Source organism: Triturus cristatus, chromosome 2_2 (assembly GCF_964204655.1).
Source record: "Triturus cristatus chromosome 2_2, aTriCri1.1, whole genome shotgun sequence".
Lineage (NCBI taxonomy): Eukaryota > Metazoa > Chordata > Amphibia > Caudata > Salamandridae > Triturus > Triturus cristatus.
The window spans coordinates 711849830-711871974 of NC_140582.1; the positions used below are offsets into that span (position 1 = coordinate 711849830).

General features: G+C 44.6%; 1 protein-coding gene across 6 annotated transcripts in view; it reads right to left on the reverse strand.

Annotated features, from left to right (window-relative positions):
* Positions 1–22145, reverse strand: part of ACSL1 (acyl-CoA synthetase long chain family member 1) — a 479125-nt gene that overhangs the window by 201088 nt on the left and 255892 nt on the right. For all 6 annotated transcript variants that reach the window (XM_085641919.1, XM_085641924.1, XM_085641925.1 and 3 more), the window contains exons 8-9: positions 14151–14183; positions 13994–14045 (exon numbers count right to left, since the gene is read on the reverse strand). In XM_085641919.1, the coding sequence (XP_085498045.1) occupies positions 13994–14045; positions 14151–14183 (85 nt within the window). The remainder of the gene's footprint in view (positions 1–13993; positions 14046–14150; positions 14184–22145) is intronic.

Consider the following 22145-nt stretch of genomic DNA (forward strand, 5'->3'; position numbering starts at 1 on the left):
CAGGATCCGTGTTTGACGATCGGCGGAGGCGAAAGCCATGGCCATGGAGGGATTGATGGTAGCGCCGAGGAACGTTCTGTGCAGAGCTGGCGTGAGCCGAGATATCTGTATGTTGACCGACAGGCCCAGAGAGTGGAACAGAGTCCGACAATACTGAGTATCTAGGGATGCTTGGTGGGAGGACTGAGACTTGATGAGACAATCGTCCAAATATGGGAATATTTGGATGCCTCGCAACCACAAATGGGCCACCACCGGGGCAAGGACTTTCGTGAAGACTCGAGGAGCGGAGCGAAGCCCGAAGGGCAGAACTTTGAATTGAAAGTCCCTGTGGCCTACACGGAAGCGTAGGTATTTCCTGTGGCGTGGTAAAATTGGCACGTGGAAATAGGCGTCCTGAAGATCGATTGTTGTCATGAAGTCGTCCTGAGAAAGGAACTGAAGAATGGCCCTCAGCGTGAGCATGCGGAATGATTGGTCTTTCAGAAACTTGAGGGACCTCAGGTCGAGGATAGGGCGCCACTCTCCAGATTTCTTTAATACGAGGAAAAAACGGGAATAGAAGCCTAGCCCCTTTTGTGTTTTCGGAACCACTTCGATAGCCCCTTTCTTGAGCATAAATGCTGATCTGATGGAAAAGCTCTTTGAGATGAGCGGGAGGAGGACCGGATGGAGGGGTGTTGCGAAGGAACTTGACGAATTCGAGGGCATGGCCCTTTGAAACGATATCCAACACCCAACGGTCTGAAGTGATCAATGACCAATTTGAAAAGAATTGGGAGATCCGTCCTCCAACTCGGGATGAGGGGGGACTGAGGGGAGGGGGACAAACAAAGAGAGTTCTTGTTTTTGGAGGAGTTCCCCCTATAGTTGGACTTGCCTCTGTAGGATTTACCAGTCTGTTGTCTGTAAGACTGGGTTTTGGGATGAAAAACGTTGGTGTTCTTGGCTGTAGGAGCGGTACTGAGTGGAATTACCACGAAAGGAAGAGGTGGTGCTGCGTCCGCGAGCACCCCGAAAAGGCTGCGTGTCCTTCTTGATTGTTTGGAGGGCCTCATCCACATGTTTGTCCAAACAAGGACGCCCCATCAAAGGGCATAGAGAATCTTTGCCTGGACTTCTTGCCAAAAAGAAGAGGAACTAAGCCAGCCTTGCCTCCTTAAAACAGCTGCTCCAGCCAGCTGTCGAAAACCAGTGGAGGCAATGTCTACAGAGCAATCAATAATTTCTGAAGAAGCTCTTTCCCCTTCTTGTAAGATCTTGAGGGCGTCCGCTCTACAGGGCTCTGGAATGAGCTGAACGAAAGTCTCCATGTCCGACCACATTTGGCGATCGCAACGGCCCAAGATGGCCAAAGAATTCGCTGCCCTTACTGTTGTGGAAGCCATGGTAGAGAACTTCTTCCCAATGGCCTCCAGGCGACGGCCGTCAAGGTCAGGTGGAGAGGAAAGTGGAGACGAGGGATTCTTCGAGCGACGTTGTGCCGCCTGGGTGATGACTGAATCCGGCTTAGGCTGGGACACCAAGCAAGCAGGAGAAGAGTCCGGGGCCTTGTACTTTTTCTCCAACCGCGGAAGAACCGCCGGGATTGAATTTGGTGTTTATTGGCTTAAGCCCTTCATTCCAAATAAAGTCAATTATGGGCACGGCCCGAACTTGTTTCGGTGGTTGTGATTTGAAGTCATACAGAAAGCAATCCTCCTCTCTCACGATCATGGGGAGATTAAATCGCTGCGCCGCTCTTTCCATCAGCGGATGGAAACCTGTAATTATCAACAGGTGGAGAGTTCACTGGCGACTTCGGAGGCGACAAAGGCGAATTTGAGAATCATCCCAGTCGGCCATGGTATCGTCGTCATCGCCCTGGAGCTCTGTCTTCCGTATCCTGACGAACGTCACCGTCACCCTCTGCAGGGGGCACTAGTGAAGGGGCGGATGGCGTTGGCTCCGACGGCACTGGAGGAGGAGTCGGGAAGTTCGATGGTGCGTCACGTGGAGAACTGAGATGAAGGTGGAAAACGGCGGTTGTAATCCTCCAACATAAATTGGAGGTTGGAGAGGAGGGACAAAGGAAGCTGTGCCATAGGAACTTGTGCAGGAGGATCCTGTTCCTCTTCCTAATAGTAATGATCGTCCTCTTCGAAATCCTGACATTTGATGAAAAGTTCAGATGAACTGCGAGCAGCCTGGAAAGTGGAATGAATGTCCTCATCAGAAGCAGAGTCATCCTCGTTGCCAGAGGAAAACAACTGTTGCGGTGGCTGAGTGGCCGGTGGCATAGGAATGGTGTCCAAAACAGCGTGACGCTGAAGCAAGGATTCGTCAACAGGAGCAGATGTTGGCGTAGACAATGGCACCAGAGACAGAGATGCAAAAGTGGTCAACACAGTCGGCGAGGCCACCGTCGACGAGTCCGCCGTCGACGAAGATTTAATCGACAACGACTTTTTTTCATCGTCGATGAAGATTTGGACGAGACAGCCTTCAATGAAACACATACCACTGTCGACAACATAGCGAATCTGCTTGAAACGGTCGACGAAGTTGAAGAAGCAGCAGATTTCGTCGACGGAGGGACCGTCGACAAGCCCGTCGACGGTTTGGCACGTTTTTGAGCAGAAACATGCGCTGAAGGAGTCAGACGCCTGAGAGAGAGAGATCTCAGGGGCGTTGACGTAGTAGCAGAATGTACCGGCACTTTAGAAACTCCCAAAAGGTGAAGCTTTCTCTTTTTTAGGAAGGGAGAGGGCAAGTCCTGTACACTACTATGCTTGGAGGAGACGCCGGTGCGAGCAGAAGCCACACTTTCTACCTCAGAGAGAGGATTATCTGCGTCCTTCAGTTTGTGGAGCCACAACAGGAGGCGACCCTCCTTGTCCTTCAGAGTCTTCTGTGAGAAAGTTCTACAGATTTTACAGTTGCCCACCTTATGGTCGGGGTAAAGGCAGTAAATACATTTTTCATGAGAGTCCTCCGAAAAAAGTCTTAACTTCCCACAGGGACGAAAAAGAGACTTCTTACTTGAAGACATGAGGATAAGTTGAGGAAAAAACCAAACCAGAGAAATAAACTGAGCAGAGCTCAGGGAGACTCCCTTCACACGACGTGCGGTAGAAAATCTGAGGGCCTGAGCCTCTGAGAAGGTACTAGAGGGTGCTTGTGCCTGATTGGCTAGAGATTGGACTATAAAAACGACATGGATATGTCAGTAAAGTGATTCTTTGTTCTCAATGCTTTCCTATGTGTCAATGTTATCCTATGGTACTTTTGACTTGATATGTTATTTTGAACTATATAAAGTTTATTTAGATATGTATTTTATTCTTATATGGTTTATGTATGTATCTATCTAGATACATGAGACTTATTGCTTTCTATGTACCGTGGGACTCCCACTTCGACGACGGGGAATATTCAAGCATGTGAATCTATGAAAGACACCCCAATACTGGAGAATCAATATTCACTTATGTTTTGTATGTGAGCAGAAACAGCTTATAGACCATAAAACCTCATGCTACAAGACCACAGTAGTAGACTGGGACATATTAGCATGTCCTGTGAGGGTGCCTGTGTATGGGGATGTTAAGGACATTATCTTGTCCTTCCAACAACCATCTACATCCGTCCACCCATTTACCCACCCACTGTCTTTCCAACACCCACCTCCATCCATCCATTTCCCATATAGGTGTATATTATGCAAACATACATATGTACCTAATGGGTATTAAAGATAGGTGACATGCATGCTCTATATTTGCACTATATTTGCTAGATAATAAACATTTAAATACACGTATTAACAATGTATCAACAATATAACTAAACACACTCATACATAAGCAGGTACATACAAACATCCAGTTGCTACAACCTTTTCAGGATTTTCCATCAGCATATTCCGATGTTGCTATATGATGAAGTGGGCATATCGGGGCGATGGCCCATCTTGACATCAGTATATATGGTGTCTACACATCCTGATATGGGCTATCTATTCTGTGCAGCTCTTGCCCCCATCTAACCACCATTCCATCCCACACCACACAAATCTATAGCTAACCATTCCAATCCAACCCACATAATTCCACTCCACAAAACTGAGAACATGGTACAGAGGGAGAGCGCGGGGAGCCGTGGGGATGGAGGCCGGGTAATAATAATTGCGCAAAGTAGGCATGTACCTAGAAGTTACGACACATTGAGACTGGACCTGATGGGGGAGCACACTGGGGGAGGGAAAGGGGGGGGGGGGAAGGGGGTAGTAGTTTTGTTGGTGGGAAAGTTGTGGGTCATTGAGTACCGGAGAGGGGAGGCTGCTAGCAGTCCATGAGAGAAGGGAAATAGGAACTTGGACAATAACGCTCAATCTTCTGGATATATTACATGATAATATCGTATGCGACCTAAAGAGAGCAAAGTCTTATTCTGTACTGTATGTACCTATTGTGAAGAGGATGATTGGAAGGTGGTTGCAAATAACAAAAAATTAAAATAATTCCACTCCACAACACATATATCCACTCCACACCACATGGGTGTAAGACACTACCATTTACAACACCAATTGTTCTAACACTCGCAAATGTGAGACCTATTGGCATTGCCAATGCCGGTTTGTTCTGTTAGCCTTGTGGGCTTTCTGCCCCTCTGGGAAGTAAACAAATTCTGCGGTTAACTGTCCCAGGACTGCAGAATCTGGGACTACCTAATGCCAGGATGAGACTGCCCCCCACCAGCCAGTTTTCAATGTTTTGCCTGGTGGACTTGTAGGCTTTCGATCCTCACTGGTATAGATCGCAGCGTTTACACCCCACTACCGGCCCATCCTGCAGATGGGGAGGTGGGAGCACAATAAACCACTAGGGGAAACAACATTTACAAAGCAATAAGTCTCGCAATTGCAAGATTGAGCTATTGGCATTGTAAATGGCAAGGCCTTCTATAATATTAAAGGCATTGTCATTTACAATACCAATAGTTAAAACTTTTGCAAAAGAGATACCTATTTTAATTGCAGAGCGCAGTGTCTGTTAAACAGGTGCCGTGCTCATTATTAAAGTAAAAAAAAATAATTTTTAAAGCACAGTGTTCCTGAATCGGGCGCTGCCACGCTTAGTATTAAAGTAAAAAAGAAAAAAAAAAAAAAAGACATAGCTCAGTATGCAAGTTAGAGCGGCATAGCGCTCCATAAGAAAAGCGCCTGCCATTGTCCTGTGTGGGCGCACTGCAAATACAAAAAAGCAGCCGCCATTATCTCCATCAGTGTCAATAAACAAAATAGTGCTCATCGACTTATAATGCAGACCGTGTAACAAGCAAAGTAAAAGGTCAAGTCGTTATGGGAGGCAACAAATTCAGGCAAGGTGATACCAAGGAGGGACTAACAAGCCTACTTACGAATCAGAAGCCAGCATTTATGAAGGACAATGACAAGCTAATGATAAATATGGGTGGAGAGGGGGCGGGGCTTCCAGGGCGTACTCCAATACAGCTAGCCTCGACCTAAAAAAACTGAGAAAATGAATGTGGGGCTTGCCATTTCTGGCATCGGATGGCTGGCAGGAGTGTCTTTCTGCCCCTTTAGGGGACAACATGGAGGGCAGAAAGTTAAATCAACACCAGGAACTCATGTCCAAAAAAAGTATGTGTGGGGTGATGGCCTCTTTGCATCAGGTCCTACACCTGGGTACCAGATACACCCAAAGGGAGGCAGTCAGTAGTGAATTAACTCCTGCCACCCTGATATCAAAGCTACAACCAAAGGAATGCAAATGTCCTCTTACTTGCCATGAGGATGGAAATATGCATGCCTCAGGCTCAGAGAAAGGGGGGCAGTTGTGTAATGGGTCGAAAACACCACAATTAACAGTTCTAAAGTCTTTCTTGGGAAGAAACTTCTACAGGGACCCCCAGCGCCAAATGACCATATCGAAAGCCAGAGCAATAATTCCACCCTTGACAGCTCACTGAACATTGGGAGGCAGGAAATGTAGAATACGATGCAGGCAGTCTATTACAGAAAGAAAGACTGTTTGAGCTATTGGTGCGGAGGGGTTGGTGAGGGGATGGGGGAGCAGAGGGTTATTACCAGATACCAGATAGGGCCAGGGTTCAACACATTCTCTGTTAAAGAAATAATTAAATCTTTTGGCCTCGATACCAAATTTGGAGCTGTCCCGGTTCACAACCTTATTTGAGTGTTCCTGGACTAGACAAGGGCAGCGTGGTCAACAACAAAAAAAACCTGCTGTGCTCTGCACAGGCATGAATGAGGCCAGTTATCAGTAATATATTCTGCAGCTTAAAGCTCTTCAAAATGTACATGCTGTGCATAATTCAGCCTACTGGTTGGATCCAGAAGTGACTGAATTCAAATTGTTTTTCCCTACTCGTCATGGGCATCAATATAGGCAAAGCCTGTATATGACAACAATAAGTCCACAATGCTCCCTTATGTGACCTTTGTCCCAGACTTTTGTTTCCGCCACTACCTTCCATTGGAAAGGTGGAGGGTGTCACGTGTGGATCTAGAATAGCCTCAAGCTGCAAAATAGCTATACAAGGTAACTGATTTCCTTTGCAGTTTGAAACCTCCTAGATTTGCATGCTGGACATCGATCATACACCGGTATTACCTCCCCTAAGGGGAGTTTGAAGGCTGTGTGAATGAAAACAAATGTTTCAATACAGATGCCCAACTGTCACCTCCTTGCACTTTTTTGCCTATGAAGTAGTGAATGTGTTTCGGCAGCATTGCCACAACCCCCAAGAGAATGTGTTGCTCTACTGAAGGAAAACTATCCTGAAACTTGTGTCTAGGAATACACAACACTGGCTGCACCAATAAGGGTGAAAAACTAAAGACTGTCAAGGCATCGGGCAAAGGTGTTTTGTCATTACTGTTCCCAGTGCTGGTTGAGAATGTCCCATAAAAAACTGCATGGTCTTTACGATGTAACAAGTTTCCTGTATGAAGTATATCGTTATTGTTATTGTTATTTTTGATTTATATCGCGCCCAATCACCTGCAGGTCTCTAGGCGCTGTTCTCCTTAAAAAGAAAGATTGGTCGGTTATTTCTATAGTGTGAACCTAAGCAAATGGCAACTGGGCACTTTACAACATCAAAGTTAAGCATAAAAACATCTGATAGGAAAGATAGAGGTTTTGTGACTCTTAATGCATTGTAATGTAGTGTTCCTTTAAGAGGTGTCTTTTGTCTCTTCAATTCTTTCCTAAATTGGAGTAGTGTTTGGGCGACACTAATGGATAGGAGGATGTTGTTCCCTATCCTGGGTGTAGAGATAGAAATGGTATGTCGTCGGTTTTCTTTTTTTTACACTTCTTAGCCTACAGTCTAATGATGTACTGGCTGCGGCTGTGCTGAGAAATACCAGAGATTGTCCAGTCTACAAGATAAGGTGGGTGGTGGTACTGATGGCTTTGTAAATATGCAGCTGGTGAAGATGGCAAGAGCTCCATCCAGATATCGTGATCATATTTCCTTAGGCCCTAGATTAGATCCACTGTGGAGTGGTAGATGCCAGTGTGGAGTGTGGTAGGTCATAGCAAAGTGTTACCACCATCTAGATGCGAGAGTACAAGGGCTTGAGCAGTAGAGCTGAAGTTGTTTTGTGGAAGAGACAGATTCACTTTATAAAAAAATTTGTATTAAGCAGTACGTTTTTTGGCAATGTCGAGGGTGAGGTTGGTAAGAGCATCAAAGTGGCTTGGCAGTCAGTGAAAGTTAGGGTCAGAGGCTGTCAAAGTTAATGTAACTTAACCAGTTTTGTATGTTTTTTGTTTGTTCTTGGCAAATTACATGAATTCTGATCTAGCTGGGTGGAACTTCAGGGAAAAATGGACATCCAGTTCTAGATGTGGAGGCAGTGCTTGAGGCACTGGATGATTTATGCAGAGGAGACCTTCAGGTAGAGTTATGCATCCTTGAATGTTCTTTGATTAGAGCACCAACGGACTCCATGTAGAGGATGAAGAGGACTGGACAGTACGGAACCTTTGGGGACACCGCAGTTGAATGGGATGTTTTGGGTATTAGGGTGGGATAGTCAACTGTGTTGAAGTCAGCCAAGAAGTCCAGCAATATCTGAAGGTATCATCAGGAGGACATCAACTAAAATGTCTAAGGTAGTAGTATCTGTGCTGCAACAGGACCTGAATCCAAAATACTAGTTGGGCAGGAAGCATTAATGTGCTATGGAGTTGAACTTAGACTGCCTTTTCAATAATCATGCTGATGAATGGTAGCTGAGTGATGATGTTGACTATTACCCGCCCATCAGGATCTAGTGTAGGTTTCTTTAGGAGTTGGTGTATCTGGCCTATCTTGAAAGCTGGGACGATGGGTTTGTATGAGAAAGTTATCTTGCATATGGTTAGATATGTTTGCTAACACAGAGTGCCTGCAACATGCGTGGTCTCAGAGATCAGATTGCCTCTGGAAATGTGGCCTTCAATGTATTGTACCATAGCAAAACATTGTGTATGGGCTCAAATGGAGACGTTATAAGCCTTGCTAGCACCAAATTTAAGTTCCCTTGCAGTGAAGGGATGAAACGTGAAGGGAAAAGTCTTAGCCGCTTCAATGAATCTCTTAATTGCTGCAACAGCAAGGAAAATGTTACTTGTGCAGTAGACATTTGCACCTGGCATGTAGTGCTGTATATTTACATGCTGTGCATACTTATGCCTTCTAGTGTCGGGCCCAGATGTGTGCAAGTGGTTCTTCGAAGAAGTCTTTTGAGTCACAAGGGTGTGAGACTCCTCTTGCTAGTAATGCACATGGGCATCAACTCCATTGTTAGATTATTTTCTGCCATTAGGTGGGTGAGGATGGAGTGATATGTAGTGAAATATGTCTGTGTGAAAGTGATAGAAATAGAACAAATACTGCAGCAGCCACAGGTTTCCGTGGAGGAGGGTAGGTGCACGTGAATCTTCAGCACATGTCACAGATGTCTACTGGGTAAGTAACATTTTCCATTCGAGGCATATTTGCCTGTCATTACACATGCAGTGCATATAATGTAAAGTAGTCCTCCCTAAAGCAGTGGCAAATCTGTGGGTACTGAAGTGGATTGAAAGTCTATGAAGTACTGCTTGGCCAACTTTGGCCTGTTGAGCCAACACATCTACACAGTACAGTTTTGTGAAGTTGTGCAAGTTATTGTAAAGTTTCCTCAGAAGGCCATAAAAGCCCCCTTTTAGCCTAATATGTTTGTATACACTTAACTATCAACCTGGCAATATCAGATTTGGAAATGGCCTTCCCTTCGTGAGTTTTTTGAGGGGGGGGGGGGGGAAATAAATTTGAGTATTTCAAATGGTCTTGTTCTAGCTTGTTTTACATTTAGGGTGTGGAGAGCTCTTTCTAAAACGGAGTTTGGGTGAGGGAAAAAACAGTGGGAGTTCTATCAATTAGTTGAGGTGGAATTGCAATATTGGTTCAGAGGACAACTGTCATTATGCACCTGAAAGAAGGGTTCTTCTAAGGTGAATACCTGGAGTTCGCCAAACTGTCGTAAGGACGTAGTAGCGATTAGAAAAGCCACTTTCCCCTATGGGACCCCCATAAGCCTAGTGACAATGATACTGAGGTTCCATGATGGTGCTGGGGGTTTCTGGAAGGGATTACAGTTGAGGCCTTCCATAAAGCCTTTGATAACTGGAACCGTAAGAAGAGACATCGGTTGTCTATTTTGAAGGTAAGCAGGCACAGCAGCAAGGTGGAGTCTGACTGAGGTAAATGCCTGTTCACAAGCCTGTTGCCTGCTACTGCTTCAAACCATGCCCTGTACCGCTGGTGTGGGTGAGTTAATTTGTTTAGAGTGACAATGGTTGACAAAACATTTCTAATTATCCATATTGCATGCAGGTGTAGTGGGCCTATGTGCTTCCCTGAGAATGGGCATACATTCTGGTGGTAGGTGAAGATATCCAATTCTAAGACTTCAAGAACCAGTTCGCAAGGTTAAGTGACTCGGTATCTGGGTGGCATATTTCGTCATGGTTCTGTATGAGAAGGTCTGGCCTGAGTGGGAGCTTCTCATGAGGATCTACTGATAGTTCCAGAAGTGTTGTGAACCAGAGTTGGCTAGCCCAGCTGGTTGTTACCAGGATGAGGTGGAGGGGTATTTGCCCTAACATCTGAACCACAAATGGAAGCCAGGGAAAAGGAGGAAAAGTGCAGGCAAATATCCCTGATCAGTTCATCCATGGTGCATTGCCTCTCAAATAAGGGTGTGGGTCTCTCGATGTGAAATTGACATTTTGCGTTTTCTGCATTTGCTAATAGGTCTATTTGGGGAAAGCTCCACCATTGAAAGTATTGGCGGAGGACTTGAGGGTGGAGTTCCCACTTGAGGACTTGTTTCCGCGTCCTGCGGAGGTCGACACAGTCGTTGTCCAGTCCCGGAGGAGTTCCACTAGAAGGTGCATTTTGTAATGGAAAGCGCACCTCTAAATTTGCTGGGTGAGCAAAGAGTTGTGGAAACAGAGCTACCCTCAACCACTCTACACTACAGCCATGTCTTATCTACAGAAGCAGTCTGTGCGAACAAGGACAGCCTTTCCCACTATGTGTGGAAGAAAAGCTTTTAACACTAGTTTAATTGTGCAGAGCTCCAAGTAATTGACGTAATTTTGCAACTGTGCCCCCACATCCGATGAGGGATGCGTCTGTTGCGATGGTCTCCTGTGGAATCTGGTTGAGAAAAGGCTGCTCCTGTAGCAAGCTTTTGTTGATTCACCACAGGAGAGAGTGGCATGCTTGGCGGCTGACCAACACTAGATCTTCCCAATGACCTTCCACTGGACACAGGTTTAGTCATGCATATGGTACTATTATAATGCAGGAGGCCATCATGACCAGAAGGCGTGTAACTGTTCTGGCTGTAACCTGGCGATTTGTTTGAAATTGCGGAAGAAGTGTCTGAAAAGACTGTATTCTTGCAGCATTTAGAGAAACCAACCTTTTTCCAAATTGAGCATTGCTCCGAAGTATGATGGAATTTGCTTTGGTTAGAAGTGTGATTTTAAGATATTGATCGTGAATAAAATGTGTAAAAGATGTAAAGTGATCCGGGTGTATTCGCTGAAAACTGACAAGTGGAACTCGATGAGCCAGTTGTCCAGGTAAGGGAAGGCTGGCATGCCTGGCCTTCTTAGGTGAGCGGCTACTATTGCGAGGCACTTTGTGAATACTTGGAGCTTTAGAGACTCCGAAAGTGAGTACTTTGAACTGATCGTGTTTGCCATGGACCACAAACCGGAGGTAAAGCAAAGTCCTGGAAAATATCCCCAGTGTGTGGAAACATACCTTTTAGCATAGGGAGGTGTTGTGTAGCGTGCTGTGTGGAGTAGAGTGCCTCAAATAAAAGTTCCTCATCTATAGGCTCCGAATGGAGAGAAACCTGGTGAGAAGCTGTTGACCTGGCAAGTAGCTCTTGAGTTGAGGAATCATCTGAAGGAGATTAGGGCCAGACTGGGATCGCCAGGGGGGGTCTGGAGTGCGCTTGCAGACGCAGCAGCAGTGTTCCCGCTTTTGTTACAAGGGTACAATTTTGCTGCACTGCTGCAAAACCGGCTGCCAGTAACAAAAACGCCCACCAAAGGACCAAAACCTACCCTCTTCCCCTCCTTCCAGCCCACCTGGGAAACACCGGATGCCTGCTGCGGCCAGTCCGGGCCTGAAGGAGATGGATGAGCGGGGTACAGATTAGGGTCAGTATCTGCTGGGGGCTCTGCATCTTAAGTGACCAAAGGGGTCTAGTTGTGGTGATATGGGGGGTTGGCCTTCTATTTTCTTGTGCAATGGGAAGTGGTGACGCCTGTGGGGTGTATGCCAGGGGATCTTCATGTAAGAAGTGTGGAGAAGGTGGTTCCTGTATAGGCTGGACTGGTGATGGAAATGCAAGTAAGGGGCTGGTGGCCTGATCTGCTTTCTTCCTTGCTTTAGGAACTGGAGCTTCATCCAATGCTTCTTGAAAAGAAAGTTGCCTTTTTGGTGGATGTGTGGCTGTTTTAAGCAGTTGAGTGATGATCTGTCCTATCTGGATATGAATTGCTAAACGTCTGACAGATTTCTTCTTGGAGCCGATGGAGGAGTGCCACGACAATTTCAGAGTAGAGTGTATTAGTGGATGTCTTCGGTACCAACTGAGGTTTTGGTGCAGATGGGGCCTGTCCAGATGCCTGTTTCAATGCCAGCATTGTTAGTGCAGACAGTTTGTTCGAAGACGAGCCGGTTGCGGTCAGGGCCAGGCCAACTGACTGACTGGGTAGGGTTTTTCGGCACAGAAGTTGATGGTCTGTGCCTACCATGGCCCGAAGGCAGTGGTGTCCCACTGGAGGGCTTTTTGCATTCTTGGGCCTTTGGCTTGCTCAGTTTGGGAGCTGTACTTAACCTTTCTGTGCAGCTGGTACGTCCTTGATCTCTAGGTTGCTGTCCTCTGGTAAAAAATACCTCTAAGGAGCGACAAACGTTGCGCCAAGCTCGTTGGAAGGCCAGAGAAACAAAAGGCCTACAAAGGGAAAGGCCCACATGGGGCGAGACCCAACCGGGAACCACACAGCAGTGATGGATTCTTTGACAAGATACAGAAAATGAGAAAGGGATAGGTGTTCGAACAACAATACAGACGAGTCAGATGTACTGTGGTGACCGAAAGAGTACAGATGATGGTCTTGAACAGGAACACAAAAACACATCTGAACTACACAGAGTTCCATGCCCATTATCAGCAAGAGGAGTCGCCGCACAACCTCACGACTCAAGACTTTGAAGAAAACAACTTGAGCACATCCGGGGCCAACACTAGAAGGCAGAAGTATGCTTAGCATGTGTATTGACAGCCACACATGCCTCAAACATATCTGTTTCATGTGCATTTCCTTAAAGCATGCTCTGATGACAAGCCTAGCCTTAAAGAAGCGATACCAAAGTGGATGATGGACGGAGCATTTGAGCAAATCAAACACTCACCCCCAGTCAACTGATCTGAGTTTAATCCATCATCATTCGTTAGCTCACTCCACCACCCCAGTTCAGACATGGCCATATGCAAATCTGTCTGACCCTGTGCCTCATGGGAACAGTCCAGCCCGAACTTCCAAGCCATGTCTTCCCTGGACCGGAAACAAACATCATGCGACTGGTTTCTGGCTAATCAGCAGTCATCAACCAGGCTAGCTTGAATCCAGTGGCAAAGTGAGCAAGGGACCCACGTCTGGGCATACCCTGCCAACTTAGGGCGAACAAAGCGATACCAAAGGGGATGATGGACAGAGCGTTTGAGCAAATCATGCATTCTGTCCATCAACTGTTGTTTTTGCATTGGTCACCCCGAGTGGGACGGGTATGCTCAGACGTGAGTCCTGTGCTCTCCATGCCACTGGAATCAAGCTATCCTTGGCTGAAGAGGGGTGAAACCCCGAAACCGGTCCTTGGATGCTTGGTTCCAGTCCAGGGAGGACCTGGCTTGGCAGTTCGGACTGGACTGTTCCCATGAGGCACAGGGTCAAGACTGATTTGCATATGGCTGGGTTCAAACTGGAATGGTATGGTGAGCAAAAAAACGATGGATTTAGGCCCAGATCTCTGTACTGGGGTGAATGTATGACATTGTTCTGCATTCTGTCCATCAATTGTTGCTTTTGCATTTACCCTTAAAGAAGGGTACATTGGTCCTTGCACTTCATGTGTGAGGTACTCAACTGTCATAGTCTCGTTAGACATGCACCGATAAAAATAGTTTTTCTGGCATTTTAGGTGTTTGAACATAGATTACCTTAACAGGAGGAACCAACAAAGGTACACAACACAGTTGCCAAAGACATTCAGATGTTTGCAGCAGAGACTGTTCTTCCAGGTACCAGGGAAATGGACTGTTGCTGGAGTATAAAACACATTCAAGTAGTAAATGGAATTTCAGCAACGAAAACAAAAAAAACATAATGCAACTATTAACCTGTGGTTCCACTGGTAAAACAAACAACTGCCAAATCTTCAGGCTTTGGAGGCTTAATGAAAGAGAAAAAAAAGTATTAGTAGATTTTTAGTTTGCTATTCCTACATCGACAAAACCATAACACAGGATACAACAGATTCATAAATTTATTACTTACCTTTGGTTTTTGGCGGTTGGCTTTTCCTAAATCCTATAATAAGGAAGTAAAGACAAAAATGAATGGGGACATGGAAAATAGTTAACTAGCAATCTTAATCTCTGCTTTACATATTACCTATTGCTTCAATTGATGGACTAGAAATAGTGCATCCTATTTGTGTACGAAAAGATGTTCTATCCTGCTCAATGCGTTGAACCCAAATCTTACATTCTCTGGTTGGTTCAGCAGAAATATGTGTAATAAAGGAGTTCCTCTGGGTTACATATGTTTGGAGGGAAAGGGGAAAGAAAGTATTCTTGGTCATCCAGTCACCATGGGATTTTTGTAAACATGCGAGTGAAGTAAAATTAAAATTGAGCTCCAGGGCACCTTATGGTTGTTTATGACTGGACACACTCAGTTTGGAGGCTACATTGGGCAAGATGTATTTTAAAAACTACCTTGATATCATTAAAGAAAATAAATCTATTGTCGATACCAAACAGTTTTGGCCAGGCCATTAGTTCAACTGCAAAAACTGAAGAGTGATCAGGAGAAGGGACTCTAAGGTGACCAGATAATGTAATAATGAAGCCTTTCCAACAGTTGTCTTTGCTAAAATAATATCGCACTGGGCAGAGAGAAGTGAACGTAGCAGGCCTTTGGCATCTGAAAAGGCCTGCAAATGAAAATTATTGGGAAGAGGAATTAAAAGGCAATAACGGAGTGCTGGAATATAATGAAGGGTATGCAAGAGTGGACAAAAAGGATTCAAAACATGACGTAGGTTGAAATTTTGATACGTCACATCTGCTAAGTTCAATGTGTGACACCTTCAGCATGTACTAGCTTTTCAGCCACTAGCAATTGGTTCCCCTTGTATGTACATGCCAGCATTTAGCGTGTTGTGGACTAAAAAGCTAGGAATAATTGAAGGTGTTGCATGTGACATTGGCCCACATGACCGCTACAAAACATTCAACCCATCTAGTCTAAAGCTTAGACATGGAATTTTTTGCTTGTAGATAAATTACACACCGGAGAGGCTTAATCACCTGCATTTAAAAGGAAGGTTCTCTATGCAGAATTCAATATCTATTTGTGTTCCCTGGTATCATAGAATGATCAGGTATGTCAAGATTTGTGGGGCCTGGAACAAAAAAAAACCTCCAAAAATAACGCAACAGAAAACATGCCGGGACCACATTTCCATTTTGGGCGCAATATAGTGGTTTAAGCCATGTTAGTTGCCATAAACAAACATGGCAGGCTTGCTGAAGAATCTATATAAATGGAATCTCCAGCACACAAGTCCGGACCCTGCAAATGTAGGAGGCTTGAGAAATTATGCCCTCCTCCGACAGCACCTCAACTTCACCAATTTGAAGGCTGTGCGCTAAGATGCGACAGTGATGGCAAGTGTCTCCTCAAATTATGTAACTGACCACAAAGACTAGCAAACCTTGAGATGAACATTTTGTAAACTTTAACTGAGAAATTTCAGACGTCATGCATCCTTTTTTTTTAGTTTTTAGTTTAAAATATCCTTCGAGAGAACGGTTCATAGAGGCAAAATAGAATATGACAGATGCATCAGAGGGCAGGCCAAATATACAGGGGCAGCATATATGATTAATCTAGTTACATTAGATGCATTGACAAATAGGCAAAAGATCATGGGAACTAGGCACCATCGAATACATAAGACACGCAATATTACATTTTAGTTCCAATTATATATTTGATGTCTACTGTCATGGTAATATACGATAAAAGACAACGTTTTCCTTAAGAAAAGAAAAGCAGTTCAATGAACCGCACAGGCTTACCCAACTTTTCGTTTCTCTTCTAGCATTGTGTACTTTCACATTTTGAATTATTCATTTGTCATATACAAATGTCAATCACATTGAATAGTACATTTTAAGCTTGTCCAAAATCCAACCTAAAATGGTAAATCTTTCAAGTACTAAAAAATGTATTCCTTTCTTTTTTTTAATTAATTCTGTTTATTAAACAGGAAACAATGGTCATGCGATACATATATGCAGTTCGTATAGTTCCATGAAAGACTCTTTACATGCGTCGGTATGCTGCTTGCGCTATAAAATGAACAACTACAGTACATGCAGTGGGTTTCACCTCGTACAGTGGTCACCAAGGGATGGGATAATAGGGGGTTCACACAGTCCTCCCCGATATACATTCCATTTAGTCCAAATTGCTATCCATTTCTTAGGGCACCCCAGAGCTACATAGACTGTTTTCTCTCTCGCCATACACCAATCCATGTCCTCTGTCCATTTCTTCATTGTCGGTGGTGCAGCGGCCCCCCATAACTGCGCTATGTTGCACTTGGCAATCATCTGCCCTAGTGTGACCCAGAGCCTCCCTTTCACATTTAAGTCCGTGGGCTCCCAAATGTTTAACAGGCATCTCTTGGCTTCGGGCAGCAAAGTAACCCCCCCAAACCGTACTCATACATTTCAGGATTTTCTGCCAGAAGTCTTGGATTAGTGGGCATTCCCAGAGAACATGCAAGAACGCACCCTCCATCCCACATCTCCTCCTGCACAGTCCGTCCCCACTTCTACCCATAACCATTAGTTGCTTCCCTGAAAGATATACCCTGTGCAGAATCTTCAGCTGTACCAGCTTCAGCTTTGCCGAAATGGCAACTTCTTTTGGCGAGGAAAGTGCTTCCTGCCATTCTTCATCGTCGATTACCAGACCATCCCTTACCCATTTCTCTCTAAGTGCAGTAAGGGGATCGGGGGTGTGATGTATGAGTTTTTTGTATGTTAGGGATATACATTTGTCTGGTAAATGCCCATCAAGCAATCTGTCTTCGAGTGGGGAGGCCTCAGGCAACACCGTCCCAGTCGGGATATTGGCCTGTAATGCGTGTTTAATCTGGGCGTACCTGAAGTGTTCTGATTCAGCCAGCTCATATGTCTGTTGTAGTGTGATGAATGTCTCCACTCAAGTCCGCCCCCAAAGATCCCTGATGTGTGAGATACCTATGAGGTCCCATTTATCGAACTCCTTCGTTCGCCCCATATTTCCTAACCGCTCTGAATCCCATAGGGGGTAGCCATCGTGAGCCTATTGGCCCACCCCAGAGCGCGGTTGGCCACGTGCCATATTTGTACCGCGTGTTTTGTGGGGCCAGTGAGCATGAACCTTGTTGGTCTAGAGTAAAGTGCTCTTGTGAAGTCGCCTCCAGGCAATAGCCACCGGTCCATTCCGTATGCTGGGTCATCCCCGCTTCCGTATTGACATTGGTTAATTGCATTATAACAATCAATTGGGGGGAGAAAGAAGGGGTTGTGACCCACTCAGCTTCTTTTTCTCAAATGTCAAAATATCAGGTAGAGAGTGGATCACTGGTCCTGAAAGAACCAGGGTAAGCAAAAACAGTACAACGTACTGTTAAGAAACCCTCAATCACGTTTTTGCAGGTGGATTAAAGCGGTATATTTCGATTGTCCGCTCTGTGCTTGACAACGTGACAGCATCATTATCGGGTTAATGAATGCTTCCTCCACCCGGAGGTTTTTCCTCTGGTTTTTTCAGTAGTGATCGTGGAAAGGTGTTAGTGTGTGGTGAAGTGATTTATAGTGAATCAAGATTAAGAAACTCGTAAAACCAGTATGTAATTTTAATAAAGCTGGGTTCGAGTTGGTTAAAAACTCTTTGCGTGCACAAGTCAGACAAGTTACGGTCTGGTGCACTATAAAAATGTGTCCATAAAAAAGGTCGACATGTTTCAGCCCTCTCTAAAGCCCCTAAGGGTCAAATGGGCTTTCTTCAGGACCTAATCTGAGTGAAGGGCGACGCTAATATTAATAGGTCTCCAGGTGAAAAAATGGAATAGATTGTTCCACAAAAAAGTTCGATTTGAACCCACCTCCACTTTTGTAACTCTGTGGTCCCTTTGCCTAGAAGTGACTGCACTTCTTGCACAAGAACAGAGGCATGATCTGCTGAAGTCTGTACAAAAATGCATGGGAAATATGGGACACACAGGTGGATATAAAGGGGAGGGTATAGCCTTGTTGAACAAACTGCAACACCCACTGATCCGAAGTTCCTGCCCAGTTTGCGTGCTAGAAGAAATGAGTCCTGCCACCCCCTACCAGTCAAACATGGAGGGAAAATCAAAGGTGTTTGGCTACAGCTGCAGAAGGGAAGGAGGAGGAAGACTATTGTGCCATGTGCTCTGTCACCACCACATGCTCTTGAGTAATGAAAAAAGGCTGTAGGCTGCTGAAAGGGTTGCAAGGACTGCCTTTGATGACAGACAAGACTTCAGGAGTATCCTCAGAATTTTAGGTATTGCTGGTGAATAGGTCAGACTACAAATAGTACTCAGCAAAATGTTTTGATGACTGACCTGTCCGACGGACTGTGGGCAGTGCTTTGGGACTGCTGTCAGTCTTGATTTTCTGAGCAAAGGAGGCCCTGTATTTATCTAGAATGGCTGATAATTTCTCACAGGCCTTGTCCCATAAGGCATGCATGTAGAAGTACCTTAGAATGCAGATGAAATTGTCATCTCTTACAAAACAGGCAGAGGTAGAGACTTTTGCTGAATGCATTAATGCACATCAACTCTATCCAGAGGCACAGTAGGGATGAACTTTTTGGGTGGAAGTCTGAGTCACCAAGCTCTAGAGTCTGGTGCGGAGCCAAAAAAGGTTAGGTTTCCAGAGGGGAGCCTATAATCTCTAGCCACTGGTAGGCTTACTGAGCAAGTTGACCGTGGTTTTGACATGCAGATATCAAGGCCTCCATCAGGGCCTCGTTAAAAAAGCAGTAAGGGCCTAGAAGGAGAAGGTCTAGGCTGTAGGATTTCCATCAGCAAGTTTGTCTTCAACTCCATGTTAGATGACTATGTCCAACACTTCTGTTGCTCTGCATGATACCGCAACAAAAGAGGCACAGAGGACCCTGTTGGAGTCAATTTAGTCTCAGGATAGAGGGATCCAAGCCACTAGCATTCTGTAGCTTGAAATATAGGCCAACATCAGTGTAATGAGCTGTAGCAGATGGTTTGCATCATCATGTGGAACATTTGAGCTCTTAAAGAGTGTCAGAATCCGATCCACCCCATAACTGTACTAGTGGAGGTGGTGGGGAGGGGGGGGGGGGGGGGGGGGTAGGATACGAGGGTTTATACAATACTGAAATGTGGGCATTGGTAATCTTATAGCCAGACAAAGGCCTGGCATGGGATAACAGAGGCTGTAGACTGTAAATATGCGTAGGAGTTTGATTTGGTACCGGCACTGCTGGAGCTGGCCAGAACGGATGAACTGGAGTTGATGCATTGAGTGGTCCCAGCATTGAGCTGTGTGGAGGCAAAGAAGGCCAGTTCATGCCATAGTCTACCAGACACCCTCACACATCTCTGGAGCTCGAAGGGGCTCCTGAGGGAACTTGCAGCGCCCTAAAATATCAGCATGGCCTCCTTGAAGCCCTCTATTTGCTGCAGGATCGATGATGGCCCAGAAAATTCAGATCACCCAAGGACCTGCCTCAGAACAGGCTTGGAGTAGGACAATGGTAGGAGATGCATTGGGGTTGTGTCCTTGGACTACTGACTGCTAAACTTTTTTCCAAAGTGGCTGTTGTGAGATGGGCACGAGTCTGGTTTGGACTTCTTGCACAAGTGGCACAGCTTGTCCCTAGACTTACCTTCGACTTTTGTGTTCGGCAATATAGCTTTGCCTCCTGCTCCCTGATAATCTCTGGTTGCTTCAGAGAGCATTAGCTGTGTGACTGAGTAGTGTCCAATCCCTAGACACCAAAGGCAGACAGTGTGGATCCATAACCACCCTGCTTAAAGCCTGTGGTTTTTGGAAGGATATTTCCTTAACACACTATTTCTTTCTGAGAATTTAGCATCGGTGAAAACTAGCATTGCTGGAAACAGAGCTCAGAATCAGCACAGGAGTCGGAAAAAAAGGAACTGACATGAGGTAGCACCCATATAAGGCACTTCAGGAGCCACAACGAGGAAGTCAGAGTCAAGTGGTGCCACCTGCTGGCAAACAGTTCTGGATCCAGTTAGGCACCTTGGAAATTCAAAAGGTGAGGAATCTGCAGACTGAAGTATCCATCTGAATTTGTTACTGCCAATCCCATTTATTGCTTAGACGTATCTAGCAAAGTTCTGTTACGATACTGGTTTCTGTGTGTTTATGCTGTTTATTAATGCTTGCTTAGTGAAAAAAAAAAAGACGCTTAAGAAGCCTTTTCCAGAAATAAAGCCCAATTATTTAATATTATGCAATGTTGCAGACAGCGAAGGTTGGATGGGCATATTCAGTCAACGGATGTCAGGGAGAGTCCGATGTTTAAGCAGGCTTTACCCAACGTTATTTCTCCTTCAGAGGAAGGGAATATTATTGAAATCTCTAGTTACAATTGTAAGCCAGTCTGATGTTTGCAGATTCTGAAAAGAGCGAAGGGTTCAGATTTTGAATTCTTCCCTTCACTGTTTATTCTCAGCAGCAAGAACCAACATCTATAACAAATGTAATAATGGAAAATAAATAAAACTTCAGTACCCATGAGTACAAAAACTACAAATCCCAACAATGCACTATAGTATAACCAATCAGCATTTATAAATCCATATATATCCACAAGACCAAACATCTTCCTGTTGCTCGGCAGCCATGAGCAGTGCATATTTGTACTTTATAAATAAGTTGTACATTATTTGGTATTGCAGTTTGCTTCATATTGTTTTTATTTCAGGTGTTGAGTGTTCCTTTCATGCAGATTTACATCAGCAAATATATAGTAATATCATTGTTGACCATTTATTGGTTGCTCCAGTTAGTTTTTCTAACGTTTCCTAGAGCTGGCACCATTTTGAAATATAGTTTCTTCAGGTGTCCATGCGCGGGCAACAATCCTTTGGAACTTAGGCAGGGAGTGAACTCTAGTTCTATATTTTTCCTAAAGGGAGTGAATATCCCTTACCTTTATGTTGATCACTTATGAGATGGCGACTGATTGAACCGTTCCTTCTGCCGTATGGGAGCTGTTGCAGCTCCACCTAATCCCCTCCCTCTATCGTCACCTTCCATCACACCCAGTTCCCTCGGATCAGGATGTTAACCTTTTCTTTTCTATTCCACTGTTGACAGTAGTGTTTATAAATAACCATGTTGTAATAATAATAACCAACATTTTTAACTGTTGCTTCTTTTCACTCACAATTTTCAATAAAGACTTTGTATGTGTCAGATGAGAGTTAACACTATAAAATTCAAGATGATTTAACACCTTTTCTAAGGCGCTCATGCCAGATATTAGTATATCAAACTAGCGATGTCACCAAAATAAACTCCTATATTGGACAATATTACTCCTGAAAAAGTTGCAGATTTTATAATTGGTCCTTACAAATCTGCTTTGGAACAGACGGTTGAGAATTATATGCAAAAAACCTATGATTAACACTTTGGGCCCAATGACCCAGCTAAAAGCCTTACTATACATTTCACCATCATCTAAAGGAAAAGAAAAGGAAGGCTTCATGTAACAAAACTAAACTAACTTTAAAATAGGAGGCCCTGGAATTATTTTTAAAAGGGCTTATATAGAGATTTCATACAACGACAATATTGATACTGTAGATTCAGTTTCTGATAATTTGGATTCATAGAGGTCTCAAATGATGACAGTGGTGATAAACCGTGGAGACCATTTTTTTAAAAAAGAGAAAGATTATTATGGAGGAAACAGGAGAAGGTTCCTCCAATTCTCTTAGTACTATGTACTAGTCCATGCCATACCGAATGCAGAGTCATGTCACCAATACCAGAGACATTGACCTAAACTGTATCTTTAGGAAAATACATTAAAGATCCATAAAAAAAAAAAGGAATGGCTAGATCATGGAAGGCCTGTCAAGACAAACTATTAGATAGATAAGGCCCACTAGCAACAATTTTAGATTTAGCTTTTTTGGCAAAAGAATGAGGGGAAGTAGTA